Source organism: Xyrauchen texanus, chromosome 35 (genome assembly GCF_025860055.1).
Source record: "Xyrauchen texanus isolate HMW12.3.18 chromosome 35, RBS_HiC_50CHRs, whole genome shotgun sequence".
Taxonomy (NCBI): Eukaryota; Metazoa; Chordata; class Actinopteri; order Cypriniformes; family Catostomidae; genus Xyrauchen; species Xyrauchen texanus.
In genome coordinates, this window is record NC_068310.1 from 31,530,884 (window position 1) to 31,544,319 (window position 13,436).

General features: G+C 46.3%; 1 protein-coding gene across 2 annotated transcripts in view; it reads right to left on the minus strand.

Moving 5' to 3' along the window:
• Window positions 1-13,436, minus strand: part of LOC127629279 (copine-9-like) — a 102,682-nt gene that overhangs the window by 40,280 nt on the left and 48,966 nt on the right. For both annotated transcript variants that reach the window (XM_052106439.1, XM_052106440.1), the window contains exon 7: window positions 5,366-5,429. In XM_052106439.1, the coding sequence (XP_051962399.1) occupies window positions 5,366-5,429 (64 nt within the window). The remainder of the gene's footprint in view (window positions 1-5,365; window positions 5,430-13,436) is intronic.

Here is a 13,436-nt window from a genome sequence, read left to right on the forward strand (position 1 = left end):
CCTTCAGATCAGTTTTGTCTTGTTATTCTTTTTGTTTCTCTCTCTCTCTCCAGTCTTCCCGTCTCCCTGGCTGCTGGACACTGCTTATCTCCTGCCACCTCTGGCTTCCTCACTGCCATCTCCCTTCCCCTTCTCCCCACCCCACCTGCCACCACTGCCCGTAGGTCCCCCTGTCTCATTCGCCATCATCCTTGACTGCCTATGGGGACTAAACTTGGCTGGGCGTTACCGTTCCATGGACTTTGTCTATGCTATCTGCGACTGTCATTGACTGTGGACCTTATCCAGTCTAGACCTCGCTTCTGTTTGTTACCCTTGAACTCCTGTTTTCCCAATAAACTGTGAATTACCCTGCAAATTGAATCCTCTTCTTTCTGAACCCTGACACTAAGTCCCTCATTTCATCTGTTGTTGATTGTTCAATTTGAAACTTCTTAGTCTTAGATCACACCCTGGTGAGTTTAGAGGTGTTGCCACATATGGAGAAAAATAAATCATATATTTGGCGCTTTAATCACATCCCCAACAAATGTTAAAATCTGAAATCAATGTTTATATGGAGACCAACTGGTCCTCAGTATCCTCTGTGGGTGTGGCTTGGGAGGCACTTAAGGCAGTTCTTAGGGGTCAGATCATACAGTATGCCTCATTCATCAAAAAATCCAAAGCACAAGAACTTGTGGAGTTGGAAGAGTTTGAATTTAAAGTGCAGAGGCAGTGCTGTGGCACTGAATGTCATCTTATGGCCTCAGAGAATTGACCTGATATAATACTATTTTGTCACAGAAGGTGGAGTTTCGGCTATTCAGGGCAAAACAGACATACTTTGAGTTGGAGGACAAAGCAGGGAAGCTTTTGGCTAGATATATAAAGCAGAGAGAGTCTTTTTCTACCATTCCGTCTGTGAAATCTGCTGGTGGTAAAATATTTACCACAGCCATTGATATTAATAATGCTTTTAAAGAATTATATCTTGATTTTTATAGTTCCCTGTCTTCGTCTTCTGATGAGGATATTAGACATTTTGTAGAACCATTAGAACTCCATAAGCTGACGACGGTGTGAAACAAATTCTCTTGATTCTGAGATAACCTTGGAGGAGCTTAGCGAGGTAATTAAGGCCTTGCCTACTGGCAAGGCTCCAGGACCAGATGGCTTTGCCACCAAGTTTTTTGGATCTTATGTTACAGAGCTGGCTCCACTTTTATTAGAAGTTTATATGGAATCATTAAAGAATGGAAAGCTTGCGCCAACCATGACACAAGCCCGGATCAGTCTGATTCTTAAAAAAGACAAAGATCCAAGCGAGTGTAAGCGTTACCATCTAATTTACATGATTCAGCTAGATGTTAAAATATTGTTAAAAATTCTTGCAAACAGATTAAGTAATGTTATGACATCTAATAGTCATACAGATCAGGGGGAGTTTATTCAGGGTCATAGCTCTTCTGATAATATTAGGCATTTCATCAATATCATGTGCTCAGTGGCGAATGATCAGACTCCGGTCGCTGCCATCTCACTTAACACTGAAAAGGCATTTGATATGGAAGAAAGGGATTATCTATTTAAGATTTTGAAAATATACAGGTTAGGGAAAACTTTTATTGGTTGGATTAAGTTACTTTATAGACACCCAGTAGCAGTGGTACAAACAAATTTATTAATTTCAGATTATTTTACTCTCTTATTGTTCTGTCTTTCTCTGGAACCATAAGAAGGGAAGTTGATTTTCCAGTGGTAGGTATGGTGTATGGCGTATAAGCTTTTGCTTTATACAGATGATATTTTGTTATTTGTCTCCGACCCTACTAGATATATGTCTTGCCTCCACATAATTATTAATTCCTTTTCTAAATTCTCAGGATACAGGGTCAATTGGTCTAAATCCGAAGCTTTGGCTCTGACAGCATACTGCCCAGTAACGGCTTTCCAGCTGGGCATCTTCCAGTGGCACAAACAGGGCATTAAGTATTTGGGCATTTTATTCCCAGCAAATTTGTCTGATTTAGTTTTGACATGCCTTGACTTTTGTGCTTTTTTCAGTTGCTTTACAAACACATTAATGGATAAAGTCTGATAACACTGTATTCAGCACAAACTGGGCTACAATAATATGTGAGCAACATGTGTGTACATGTTTGTATTTTTGAGAAAATAATGTTTATGCATGGTTTTTGAAAAAACAAAAATTTTAAGTCATTGAAATAAGGCCACATAACACATACTAAACATTTGTCCACAAGCCTTTTGAGAACTGGATCTTGTAGCCTAAAGTTTTTGCTACAAAATTATGTGAAAACATCCTGATCACTCATTCATACAAAACAATATAGTCATTTTACTTTTGTAGGGTCACTTTTAATGTTAGAAAGGTCATATGCGAGGAGGTTGTAAGTCACACCTGAGGAGACAAAAGACCCCTCCCCTGGGCCTATCAATGATGAATGTGACAGAAAGAGAATGAATGTGAGGAGACTTAATAATCAAAATCAAGTTTTAAGTTAAAATAATTAATCTGACTACACATTTTCTTTACATAAAGACTTTACTCAATTTTAGACCTACACTACTGTTGAAAATAAGTCTCTTCTGCTCACCAAGACTGCATTTATTTGATCCAAAATACAGTAAAAACAGTAATATTTTGAAAATGTTTTACAATTTAAAAGAACAGTTTTCTATTTGAATATATTGTAAAATGCAATTTGTGATCAAAGCTGAATTTTCAGCATCATTACTGCAGTCTTCAGTGTCATATGATCCTTCAGAAATCATTATAATATGCTGATTTTCTAATATGGGCATATTTAAAGTGCATTTTACTAATTTAACCTGAACACATATTTGCAAGCACAAGCTTTGTTGATGAAAATGAGGCAGCATTAACACTAGTTAAAATATAATAAACATTCATATTATTTTTATATCATATTTATATCATACAGCATACAATTGAAATACCTGCTTAAGCTGAAACAGCATTTAAATGTAACTAAAACTTGCTTATTAGGACATATTTCATATTTCAATACTCTGAATCCTGGCTGGCAAGTCTGGAAACCGTCCCACTAGTAAAATATGTACATGTTTATATAAAATAGCATGTCAACTAATTAAAACTAAATTACTTACTCATCCGAAATTGTATCCTTGGCTGGATCAAGTCTCTCTTCAAAATACAAACGTTCATTGGAGTCCCGCTCTTCGTCACTATCCAGGACTTTTCTCACTTGTGTATCGTGCTGTCTTTCAAACACGCAGAAAAGTGAATGAACTTGTTGTTTTTAAGACACAGTCGGGGGCGTTCACCATTTACATTGATCGTCTCAGCACATTACCGTATGAATAGCGCGCTCTGCTGGTGGGTGTGATCATATTAGAGATAAATTAGCTGAGCCAGGAGAACATCTCTTTGTTTCATACAGATTACATTACAGGAGAATATTTGTTTTAAATTTGAATAGTTTTATTTAAAATTAGACATTTTAAGCTTTCTTTAGACATATGTTTCATTTTTGTGTGATAAGTATTCACAGAGTTTCAGTTCATTTTTGTGACGTGTTTCAGATATATGCTCGCAAACCCAGAGACTGCTGAAAGCTCACCCTTTTTATTTTCTTTATTTTACAAAAGCACAAGATTTTGTTGTTATTGTGTGTGTGTGTGTGTGTGTACAAAAATAAAAGTAGACCCTTTATAGTCTTTAATGATGTCTTACACTTATCTGTATGCCCCAAAATTACGGAGGATTTTATGTTGTTTCCGCTGTAATGACAATAAAATAAGAGGGTTAAAACCCTTTCTCATTGGTCGCTTCCACCTGAGAGAGCCCCTCCCTGATTTTGTATTGAACAGGAAGTTCTTGCCCCTGTTTTGCCATTACAAAGCCTTTCTATTAAACTAACCAGAGTAGTTAGGTTACACCCCATTATCTCACATTTACACATGGTATAGACAAAAGTGTCCAGAGTGTTTAATTCAGACATTTATTTAAATGTTGCCTTGAGCATATTGCTGAACCCTAAATTATGTATTGAAAGGTCTCCTTTCTGCTGGTCAGAGAGGATTGTGAGGGGGGATACTACACTCGGTGACCTATATGAGAGTGGAGTGTTTAAATCTTTGAAAATTTGGTTCAACAGCTCACACCCCCCTAAAGCGGCAGATACTTTGGAAGAGGTGATTACTGCATTTGGAAAAGGTCATGCGGCATCAGTGTATAACTCCCTGCTAATTCAGAGACTGGTGGACGGAGCTTTAACTTCTATCAAGAGGTTATGGGAGAAAGATTTAAACTTGGTATAGGGGGAGGAAGTGTGGGCTAGGATTAAAAAAAATGTCAAGTCTGCATCTAGAGATTTGCCTTATGCAATTTAAGATTTTAAATAGATTCTATTGGACCCCCTATAGATTACATAGGCTTGGTCTTAAAGACACACCTACCTGTTGGCGATGCAAATCAGAAGATGGAGACACAATCCATATTTTTGGGGGGTGTGCTAAGATTCAAGAATTTTGGAATATTGGAGTTGTATGTGTGATGTTTTCAGCACTCAAATTTTTCTTGGTCCCAGACTCTGTATTTTTGTTGATGTGGCGGTCATTACTTTGGGGGTAATCACGTAAAAAATTGGGTTCTGACCAGTCTAATGATAGGCAGGCAAATAATTTTAAGGGGAAGGATGTCAGACGGAGCACCCTCTTTTGCGGAGTGATGTGTGAAAATGAGAAAGGTGGCTGCTTTTGAGGATGTGGTAAGTAGAAGGCTGGGGTTTTGGGATTTATTTGTTAAAAAATGGGGCAATAATTTCGTTTTTTGGGGGAACTCTCTGGGATGTGGACGCTCTGGGATGTGGAGAGTGTAGTTTAGTTCAATTATTTGTTTATTATATTATATTTAATTTTTGTTTTGCTTTTAGTTTTTTTGTTTTGGTTGTGTGTTTTTTTTTATCATGTGGGACCTCAGGGGTGTTTGTTGGGGGTCAGGGTGGGGTTGGTGAATGGGGACTGATATTAGTGGGCTTTGAATGTGAAATGTTGATTCATTGTATATGTGTTGTGTTTTTAGTCGTGGTGTATATATATGATATAACAAAAATTATAATAATTAAAAAAAAAACACTTGGGTTAAAAAAAGGACTACATTGTTAGAGGACATATCCACAGTGGATAAACTGATAAAGGTAGATTTTCTTTATCTGTCTCTCTGTACCTAATCTTAGCACACACACACACACACACACACACAAAAATAAATATACTTCACCTCTAGTATTTAAATACAATGCCTAAAGCATTCAGCATGATGAAAGACATTATAGAGTCAGACTGTGTGTGTGTGTTAGCATGGTCTCATACTGACCCGGCAATTGCTGAGTTCCTCGGCTGTGAAGATAATGTTCCCACATTTTTTCCCTGGAATACCCCTTGAGAAAAGACAGATAAATGCTTTTAAACTTAAAAAAAAAATGTGGGGTAACAGTATAAAGACAAGAGTTCAAATCAAACCCTTGTAATAGCTGCTACAGTTCTAAGCACACTGCAAGCCCACTCAAATTCAGGACAAATAAGACAACTATTTTTTTTCTGCTGTTCACTGAGATTTCCAAGCTCTTTTTTTCTGCTAAGAGCTTTCTGCGGAACAATTTGATTGCACTGGCGGTAATGGCGGAGCACTTCAGGTGCTGAATAGCCCACATGGAACCTCTGAAAAAAATGATTCTTCTGAAAAGAGGAAAAGTGTAGGGAATGAGGGGAGAAGGGGGATGAGGTTTAGCTAGGAGGAAAAAAAAACATTAAAGGCAGTGGGAGAGCACTAAAAGATTGTTTGAGGGAAAAGAGAGATATATTCTTTCATGGAAAGAGAGGAATCGGCAAAAATGAAGTCATGGAACTGTATAAGCACAAAGAAAGTGTGCATATTGAGGTTAATGGATGAATGAGGTTAAAGTCGACATGAAATTATGTTGGCAAACCCTTTTTACTTCCATAATCAGACATATTTCTGAGTTACAGAGTACTTGCATGAAATCAATCGGGAAATTATTGGATTGTGAAAAGTGGGCGTTACATATCAAAATGGAGCCAGGTGGTTAGAAGAGAACCATTGAAAAATAAATTGACTTGGTGATGTCAGCCTAAAACAAAAGTTGTTTCATAGGCAGAGCAAGACAACACACTGTTTTACACTTTAATTAAATAATCGATACAAATTAAGCTTAATTGACAATTGAGTGCAAGCACCATACTGAACCAGTATATGGCTTGCTTTGCCATTGCCAGTTTTGATCATTGCCTGTATTTTTGGACTTGTTTGTGTCTGCTTTATTTGGACTAAAAAGCATGTGATTTAATCCTGTTATTAAACTATGCGATGTTTTGGCTCTGCACTTGGGTCTCCACTTGGTCATCAAACAGTGGAAGTGAATTTTGCCAATTTTTTGGAGGGATTAAGTCGCTCCGGCGAGGTAGTCGCCTCTCCCTCGAGCCTCGCTTTCACCCTCCCCGCCCCCCCGGGATGCGCATTTGCCGCCGAGCGGCCGCACTGTTGCCATCTCGGATGACGAGGCGTAGGATAAGGGCTGCTGTCCTATCATGGCTTCGGACAGCGAGGAGTGGTCAGGCTCCCAAGCCTCATCCTCGGCCCAGGAATCCAGCAGGACCCGCGCCGGAGTCGAGGAAGAACTAACGCGCCTCCTCACACAGGCCGTCGACCGCCTCGTGCTCGAGTGGTCACCGCCCTCTGAGCAGGCTCCCAACAGACTCGATGGCTGCTTTCTTCAGAGCCGTCGCCGCGCTCCCTTCCTGCCGGAACTCCACGCCGAGCTCTTCCATCCTCCCGGTCGAGGATTCGGTAGCAGCACACCTTTGCCCGCCCTCCGCGAGATGGCGGTCTAAGCCAGTGCTCCCGTCTAAGGCCTGCAGAACTACTTCCGCCTGTGTTGGCCGTGCCTGTGCCGCCGCCGGCCAAGCCGCATCTGCTCTGCATTCCATGGCCGTTTTACAGATCCTCCAAGCGGCCCTTCTTCGAGAGTGGGATGAGAAAGGCAGGCACCCAGAGGCTGTTTCAGATCTAAGGAGCGCGACGGATCTCGCCCTTCGCGCCACCAAAGCTGCAGCTCAAGCCCTAGGGAAGTGCATGGCCACGCTGACTGTGACCGAGAGACACCTATGGCTAACACTAGCCGACATGGGAGAAGCTGAACGCTCCATGTTCCTCAACGCGCCGCTCTCTCCGTCCAGTCTCTTCGGTTCCGTGGTGAGTGACATTGTTGACCGTTTCTCGGAAGTCCAGAAAGCCACCCAAGCCATGAATCTCTTCCTGCCACGTCACGCTAGCTCCTCTGCAGGCCGCCCACGTGACCAGCCTCCTGCACGAGCCTCTTCACAGCGCCCAGCTCAGCAAAACCAGACTTCTCAGCGTCGACAGGGCGGCCGCCCTAGAACGCGCTCAGACAGCCGCCGCAGACCGCCGCCCCCCCGCGGGCCTCAGCCTAAGAGCAACCTGAGCAACCGAAGTCCAATTTTTTGGAGGGATTAAATGTAGAAATATGAATCTTGCAATTTGATAATAGCACTACCATTCATTTCTGTTAAATAATTGGTTATCTGACCTGTAAAGTTGTTTAAAATAATAGTTTTTATGGTCGTTTTAGGATTTACATCTTTAAGTCGTCAACGCAACAAAGTTGTAAAATTGGATATAACTACACAGAAAAGGCTAGTAAGAGATTCTACCACACTAAATCAGGCTAACTCTCATATTAGCCGTGTTTCCACAATCGGGCCAAATGAGGGTGTGCTAGTGCGTGCCAGAGCCAGTTGCATCCCCACTGTCACTTCCTCATTGTGCCTCCTTGGGGCTTTCTCTGGGCCAATGTCCTTCAATTACTCTTGGGCCAAACAAAGCCAACTGGGGATTGAGGTGGTGTAAATATCAAAAGCAGAGTTTCGCCAAACTTCCTAGGCAGGCACAGTACAAATCTGTTAAAATGCACAATGGAAAAGCGGTACCCAAGCTGGGTCATCATCCCGCTGTTAGTGGAGAGACTGCTCGGGACACCATGTCAGTTACAGTCGGTGAGTTGTCAATGCTAACCAGGGTGGCGTATTAAATGAATGTTCCGGGTTCAAGTTCAAGTCAAGCTCAATCGACAGCATTTGTGGCATAATGCTGATTACCACAAAAATGCATTTAAACTCGTACTTAATTTAAAAAAATAAAATAAAGAAATAAAGAAAAGAAAAAAATCTGTCATTTTAGGGTTTAAGGTTTGTTGACATTACAGAGTCATGAAAACAAAGTTGTAAAATTGGCTATAACTTTACACAGAAAAGGGTTGTTCTTTTTTTTTTTTTTTTAAACCCAAAACCAAGACCAGAATTTCTAATTGCAGCTACTCCTAGAGATTTCAATCTACATCCATCAAACTTCAGACTGTTTAAACTGTATCTAACTGTGGTTCTCTTACGAGATGTTCTCTCGTATTGCGTAAGCTAGCTTACGCTATGGGAAAGATTAATCTTTTCTGAGATATTGAAGCCAAAAAATTATCCTTAATTTTGTATCCATTGTCAACGCAGTGCAGCAGCTGCATACCTTGAGCGGGCTAGCTAGCGAGCTCATTGGTTGCTCTGCGGCAACTGCTGCAGCCTATAGACGAACTTGAGTGAACTTGCGTCCAATGACAGGTGCCCGCGCCGTCACTGTATCAAAGCCCGCCAGAATGGCCGTGGCTAGAGTGCATATAAGCGTAAGTTCGTAGGCTGGAACCCTGATTTTCATCTATTCAGCGAAGCTCTTCGCATGTCTGAACTGCAGAAGCCGCGTCGCCGTTCGAGGGGAATCTAGCAAGCTTGGACAGCGCTCGAAGAAGCCGGCCGTCTTTGCCACCTTCAGCCATCCTGCGAGCTACGCCATCCTGGACTGGAACATGCAGAGCTCGCCCTCGCTGACGGCGGATGCGACCTCTGCGAGGAGCTTCCGATGTCGACCCTGCAGGCTCGACTCGAAGCACTCAAAACCGAAGCCGCCGCGCCGCCTTTCGTTTCGCCGCGCAGAAAGAAGCGCCGCTCCCAAAGGCTGCCGGAACCGGTGTTAGAAGCGACTACCTCGCCGGAGCCTCTCCCTCGAGCCTCGCTTTCACCCTCCCCGCCCCCCCGGGACGCGCATTTGCCGCCGAGCGGCCGCACTGTTGCCATCTCGGATGACGAGGCGTAGGATAAGGGCTGCTGTTCTATCATGGCTTCGGACAGCGAGGAGTGGTCAGGCTCCCAAGCCTCCTCCTCGGCCCAGGAATCCAGCAGGACCTGCGCCGGAGTCGAGGAAGAACTAACGCGCCTCCTCACACAGGCCGTCGACCGCCTCGGGCTCGAGTGGTCACCGCCCTCTGAGCAGGCTCCCAACAGACTCGATGGCTGCTTTCTTCAGAGCCGTCGCCGCGCGGCGCCTGCGGCCCGGGCCGCTCCCTTCCTGCCGGAACTCCACGCCGAGCTCTTCCATCCTCCCGGTCGAGGATTCGGTAGCAGCACACCTTTGCCCGCCCTCCGCGAGATGGCGGTCTAAGCCAGTGCTCCCGTCTAAGGCCTGCAGAACTACTTCCGCCTGTGTTGGCCGTGCCTGTGCCGCCGCCGGCCAAGCCGCATCTGCTCTGCATTCCATGGCCGTTTTACAGATCCTCCAAGCGGCCCTTCTTCGAGAGTGGGATGAGAAAGGCAGGCACCCAGAGGCTGTTTCAGATCTAAGGAGCGCGACGGATCTCGCCCTTCGCGCCACCAAAGCTGCAGCTCAAGCCCTAGGGAAGTGCATGGCCACGCTGACTGTGACCGAGAGACACCTATGGCTAACACTAGCCGACATGGGAGAAGCTGAACGCTCCATGTTCCTCAACGCGCCGCTCTCTCCGTCCGGTCTCTTCGGTTCCGTGGTGAGTGACATTGTTGACCGTTTCTCGGAAGTCCAGAAAGCCACCCAAGCCATGAATCTCTTCCTGCCTCGTCGCGCTAGCTCCTCTGCAGGCCGCCCACGTGACCAGCCTCCTGCACGAGCCTCTTCACAGCGCCCAGCTCAGCAAAACCAGACTTCTCAGCGTCGATAGGGCGGCTGCCCTAGAACGCGCTCAGACAGCCGCCGCCCCCCCGTGGGCCTCAGCCTAAGAGCAACCTGAGCAACCGAAGTCCTCCTAGCTTTGTTGAGAAAACGACGGCTCAGTCCCACTGCGGCCGGACCACCGTCAAAGCTTCACCCCTGTCAGTCCCCTTCTCTCAGGCTACTGCAGTGGTGGATTCAGCAGCCAACAAGCCGGTGATACTGCCCACTTGCCTGCACTCAAATGGCGTTTTCACGGCGACCCAAAGAAATCTTGTAAAAAGCAAACATGCCTTATGTGTAGAAAATGTGCCCACAATCCAGTGTTCACCCCTACACACAAGCATTACACTTCCCGTGTCCCTATCAGAGCCCACTCACATAAAGCAGGCACAGCCAGCTCGAGTGTTAGAGTCAATAAACGTGCCCACGAATCCGTGCGCGCGTCCCTTCTCTGCCCGCTCTGTCACACGGCCAGCAAACACCTCTCTGTATGTAAGTCCCATGCCCGTGACTATGCTCGCGCATCACTTCACAGATGTGACTCTTTCCCTATTCACCTCAATCGGGAAGTCACTCACAGAACAGCCTGTCCCTGCTGTCTGCGAGCAGTCATGCATAAGCACAGTAAGCGGCTCACACATTCTGTTCAGCTCGCTGTGTGCGGCAATCAGGGCGACTTGGCCATTCACCCTCTAGCGTTACGCTTCAAAGCGTGGAAAGCTATCCCAGGGATATCCAAATGGGTGTTAAGCACAATAAAACAGGGCTATTTTCTACAGTTCGATCGCCGCCCTCCCGCTTCAGAGCTGGCTCGAAACTACTGTGAACACGGAGCAGCCTGCATGCTTCGTTCAGAAATAACAAACCTTCTGTGCAAAAGGGCCATAGAGAGTGCCACCTTCTCTGAGCGAGTCAGGGTTTTACAGCCGTTATTTTCTTGTCCCCAAGAAAGACGGCGGCCTCAGACCAATATTAGATCTCAGGGTTTTGAACAAGGTGCTCGCAAAAAGACCGTTCAAAATGCTTACAATCAGGAAACTCCTTGCGCATGTCGCCAGGGGACTGGTTTATTTCTCTCGATCTGAAAGATGCCTACTTTCAGATTCAGATAAATCCCGTCACAGGCCATTCTTGAGATTAGCCTCGGCGGCCAGGTTTATCAATACACCGTCCTTCCGTTCGGCCTGTCTTTAGCACCCGTACTTTCACGAAGTGCATGGATCGCGGCGCTCGCACCCCTCGTGAGTCAGGGCTTGCGAATTCTGAACTATTTGGACGATTGGCTGATTTTAGCACAGTCACATATGGAGCTTCTGTCTCACAGGACAGTTCTCCTCAGTCATCTGAACAGTTTGGGTCTTGCAGTCAATTGGACCAAGAGCTCACTACAGCCCAGTCAGGCAATTTCCTTCCTTGGAATAGAACTAGACTCCATGGCGATGGCGGCTCAGCTTATATACACAGCGCGCGCCGTGTTCAGCGACTAGCTGCGTCCTTTCAGATGAACAGCCTCACGCCTCTGAAAAAATTTCAGAGAATGCTAGGTTACATGGCCTCAGCCGCAGCAGTGCTTCAGCTGGGTTTACTGTGCATCGCCCGCTTCAGCATTGGCTAAACACCCAGCGTCTCGCCGGGCTTGGGCCACGGGCGCCAGCCGATCAGAGTGACTCAGACCTGTATCTCAGCTCTGCAGCCCTGGGCAGTGGCCGAATGGTATCAGCGGGGAGTGGCGATGGGAGCTGTATCTCGCCGAAAAGTCATCTCGACAGGCGCGTCCAACATGGGTTGGGGTGCGGTCTCGCGAGGGCTCTCCGGTTTTTGGCCTATGGTCAGTTCAGGAAAAGCTCCTTCACATAAATTGTCTGGAAATGATAGCGGTCGAGTGCGCGCTCGTGCGCTTCCTCCCGGTCATTCAGGGTCACCACGTCCTGGTCCGTTCGGACAACAGATCTGTGGTATCCTATCTAAACCGTCAGGGCGGTGTCAGATCCAGGAACCTCTTCCATCTGACAAAACGCATACTGAGTTGGTCCCAGTGCCACCTGCACTCGCTGAGGGCGACGCGCGTGCCAGGCCACCTGAACGACGGCCCAGACAGACTGTCCAGAGACAATATTTCCCCAGGGGAATGGTCCCTGCACGCTCAAACAGTCCAGAAGTTATGGAGCATATTCGGCAGAGCAGAGATAGACCTCTTTGCGTCAGAAGAGAACTCTCACTGCCCAGTATTTTTCTCGAGCGAGGACGCGCTGGCCCAGGACTGGGCCAACCGCCCGCTTACGCCTTCCCTCCCGTCTCGCTATTGCCACAGGTAATGCAGAGGATCAGGAAACGCGTCACTCGGTGCTCCTCATAGCCCGCGCTGGAAGAATCAGACATGGTTCCCGGAGCTTACGCAGCTGTCACTGACAGCTCCGTGGCCCATTCCAGTGAGAGCAGATCTCCTCTCTCAAGCTCGCGGCACGATCTGGCATCCCCACCCAGAGGCTGGGGCTGCACGCATGGGTGATCAACGACTACCCGTCGCTTTGCCAGAAGGAGTAATAAACACTATCATACACGCTAGAGCCCCTTCCACGAGAAGACTCTATGCGTCCAAATGGTCTGTGTTTTCAAAATGGTGCACCGACAGAGACCTGGACCCACGGACATGTGGGGTGTCGTCGCTGCTCATGTTTTTACAAGAGCTGCTGGATAAGGGCAGATCCCCATCCACGCTCAAAGTGTACGTGGCGGCCGTCGCGGCGTTCGCTGAACCCCTGCACGGCCAGTCACTGGGAAAAAACGAGCTGGTCATCCGCTTCCTCAGGGGAGCTAGAAGGATGAACCCTCCGCGCCCCCCATCGGTTCCTATCTGGGATCTTTCCGTAGTTCTCGAAGCTATGAAAGCCCCCCCTTTCGAACCGCTTCAATCCGTGGATTTGAAATACCTTTCACTCAAAACCGTTTTTCTAACTGCTCTGTCATCAGTTAAACGTGTGGGAGACCTTCACGCGCTGTCTGTCAGCGCTGCGTGTCTTGAGTTTGGACCAAGTGACTCCAAGGTCATTTTAAAGCCTAGACACGGCTATGTCCCCAAGGTGATCGGTACTCCTTTCAGAGCACAAATCATTTCCCTATCGGCGCTGCCAGCATTCGATAGCGAACGCGACGCCAATCTCCTTTGCCCAGTCAGAGCACTAAGATTGTATACTGCACGCTCCGCCTCTTTCAGACACTCTGGGCAGCTTTTCATTTCGTTCGGAGGGCGCACCAAAGGTTTCGCCGCCTCGAGACAGACACTGTCTAGATGGATAGTGGATCTTAACTCTCGTAAGAGAACGAATCGGTTACCTAACGTAAC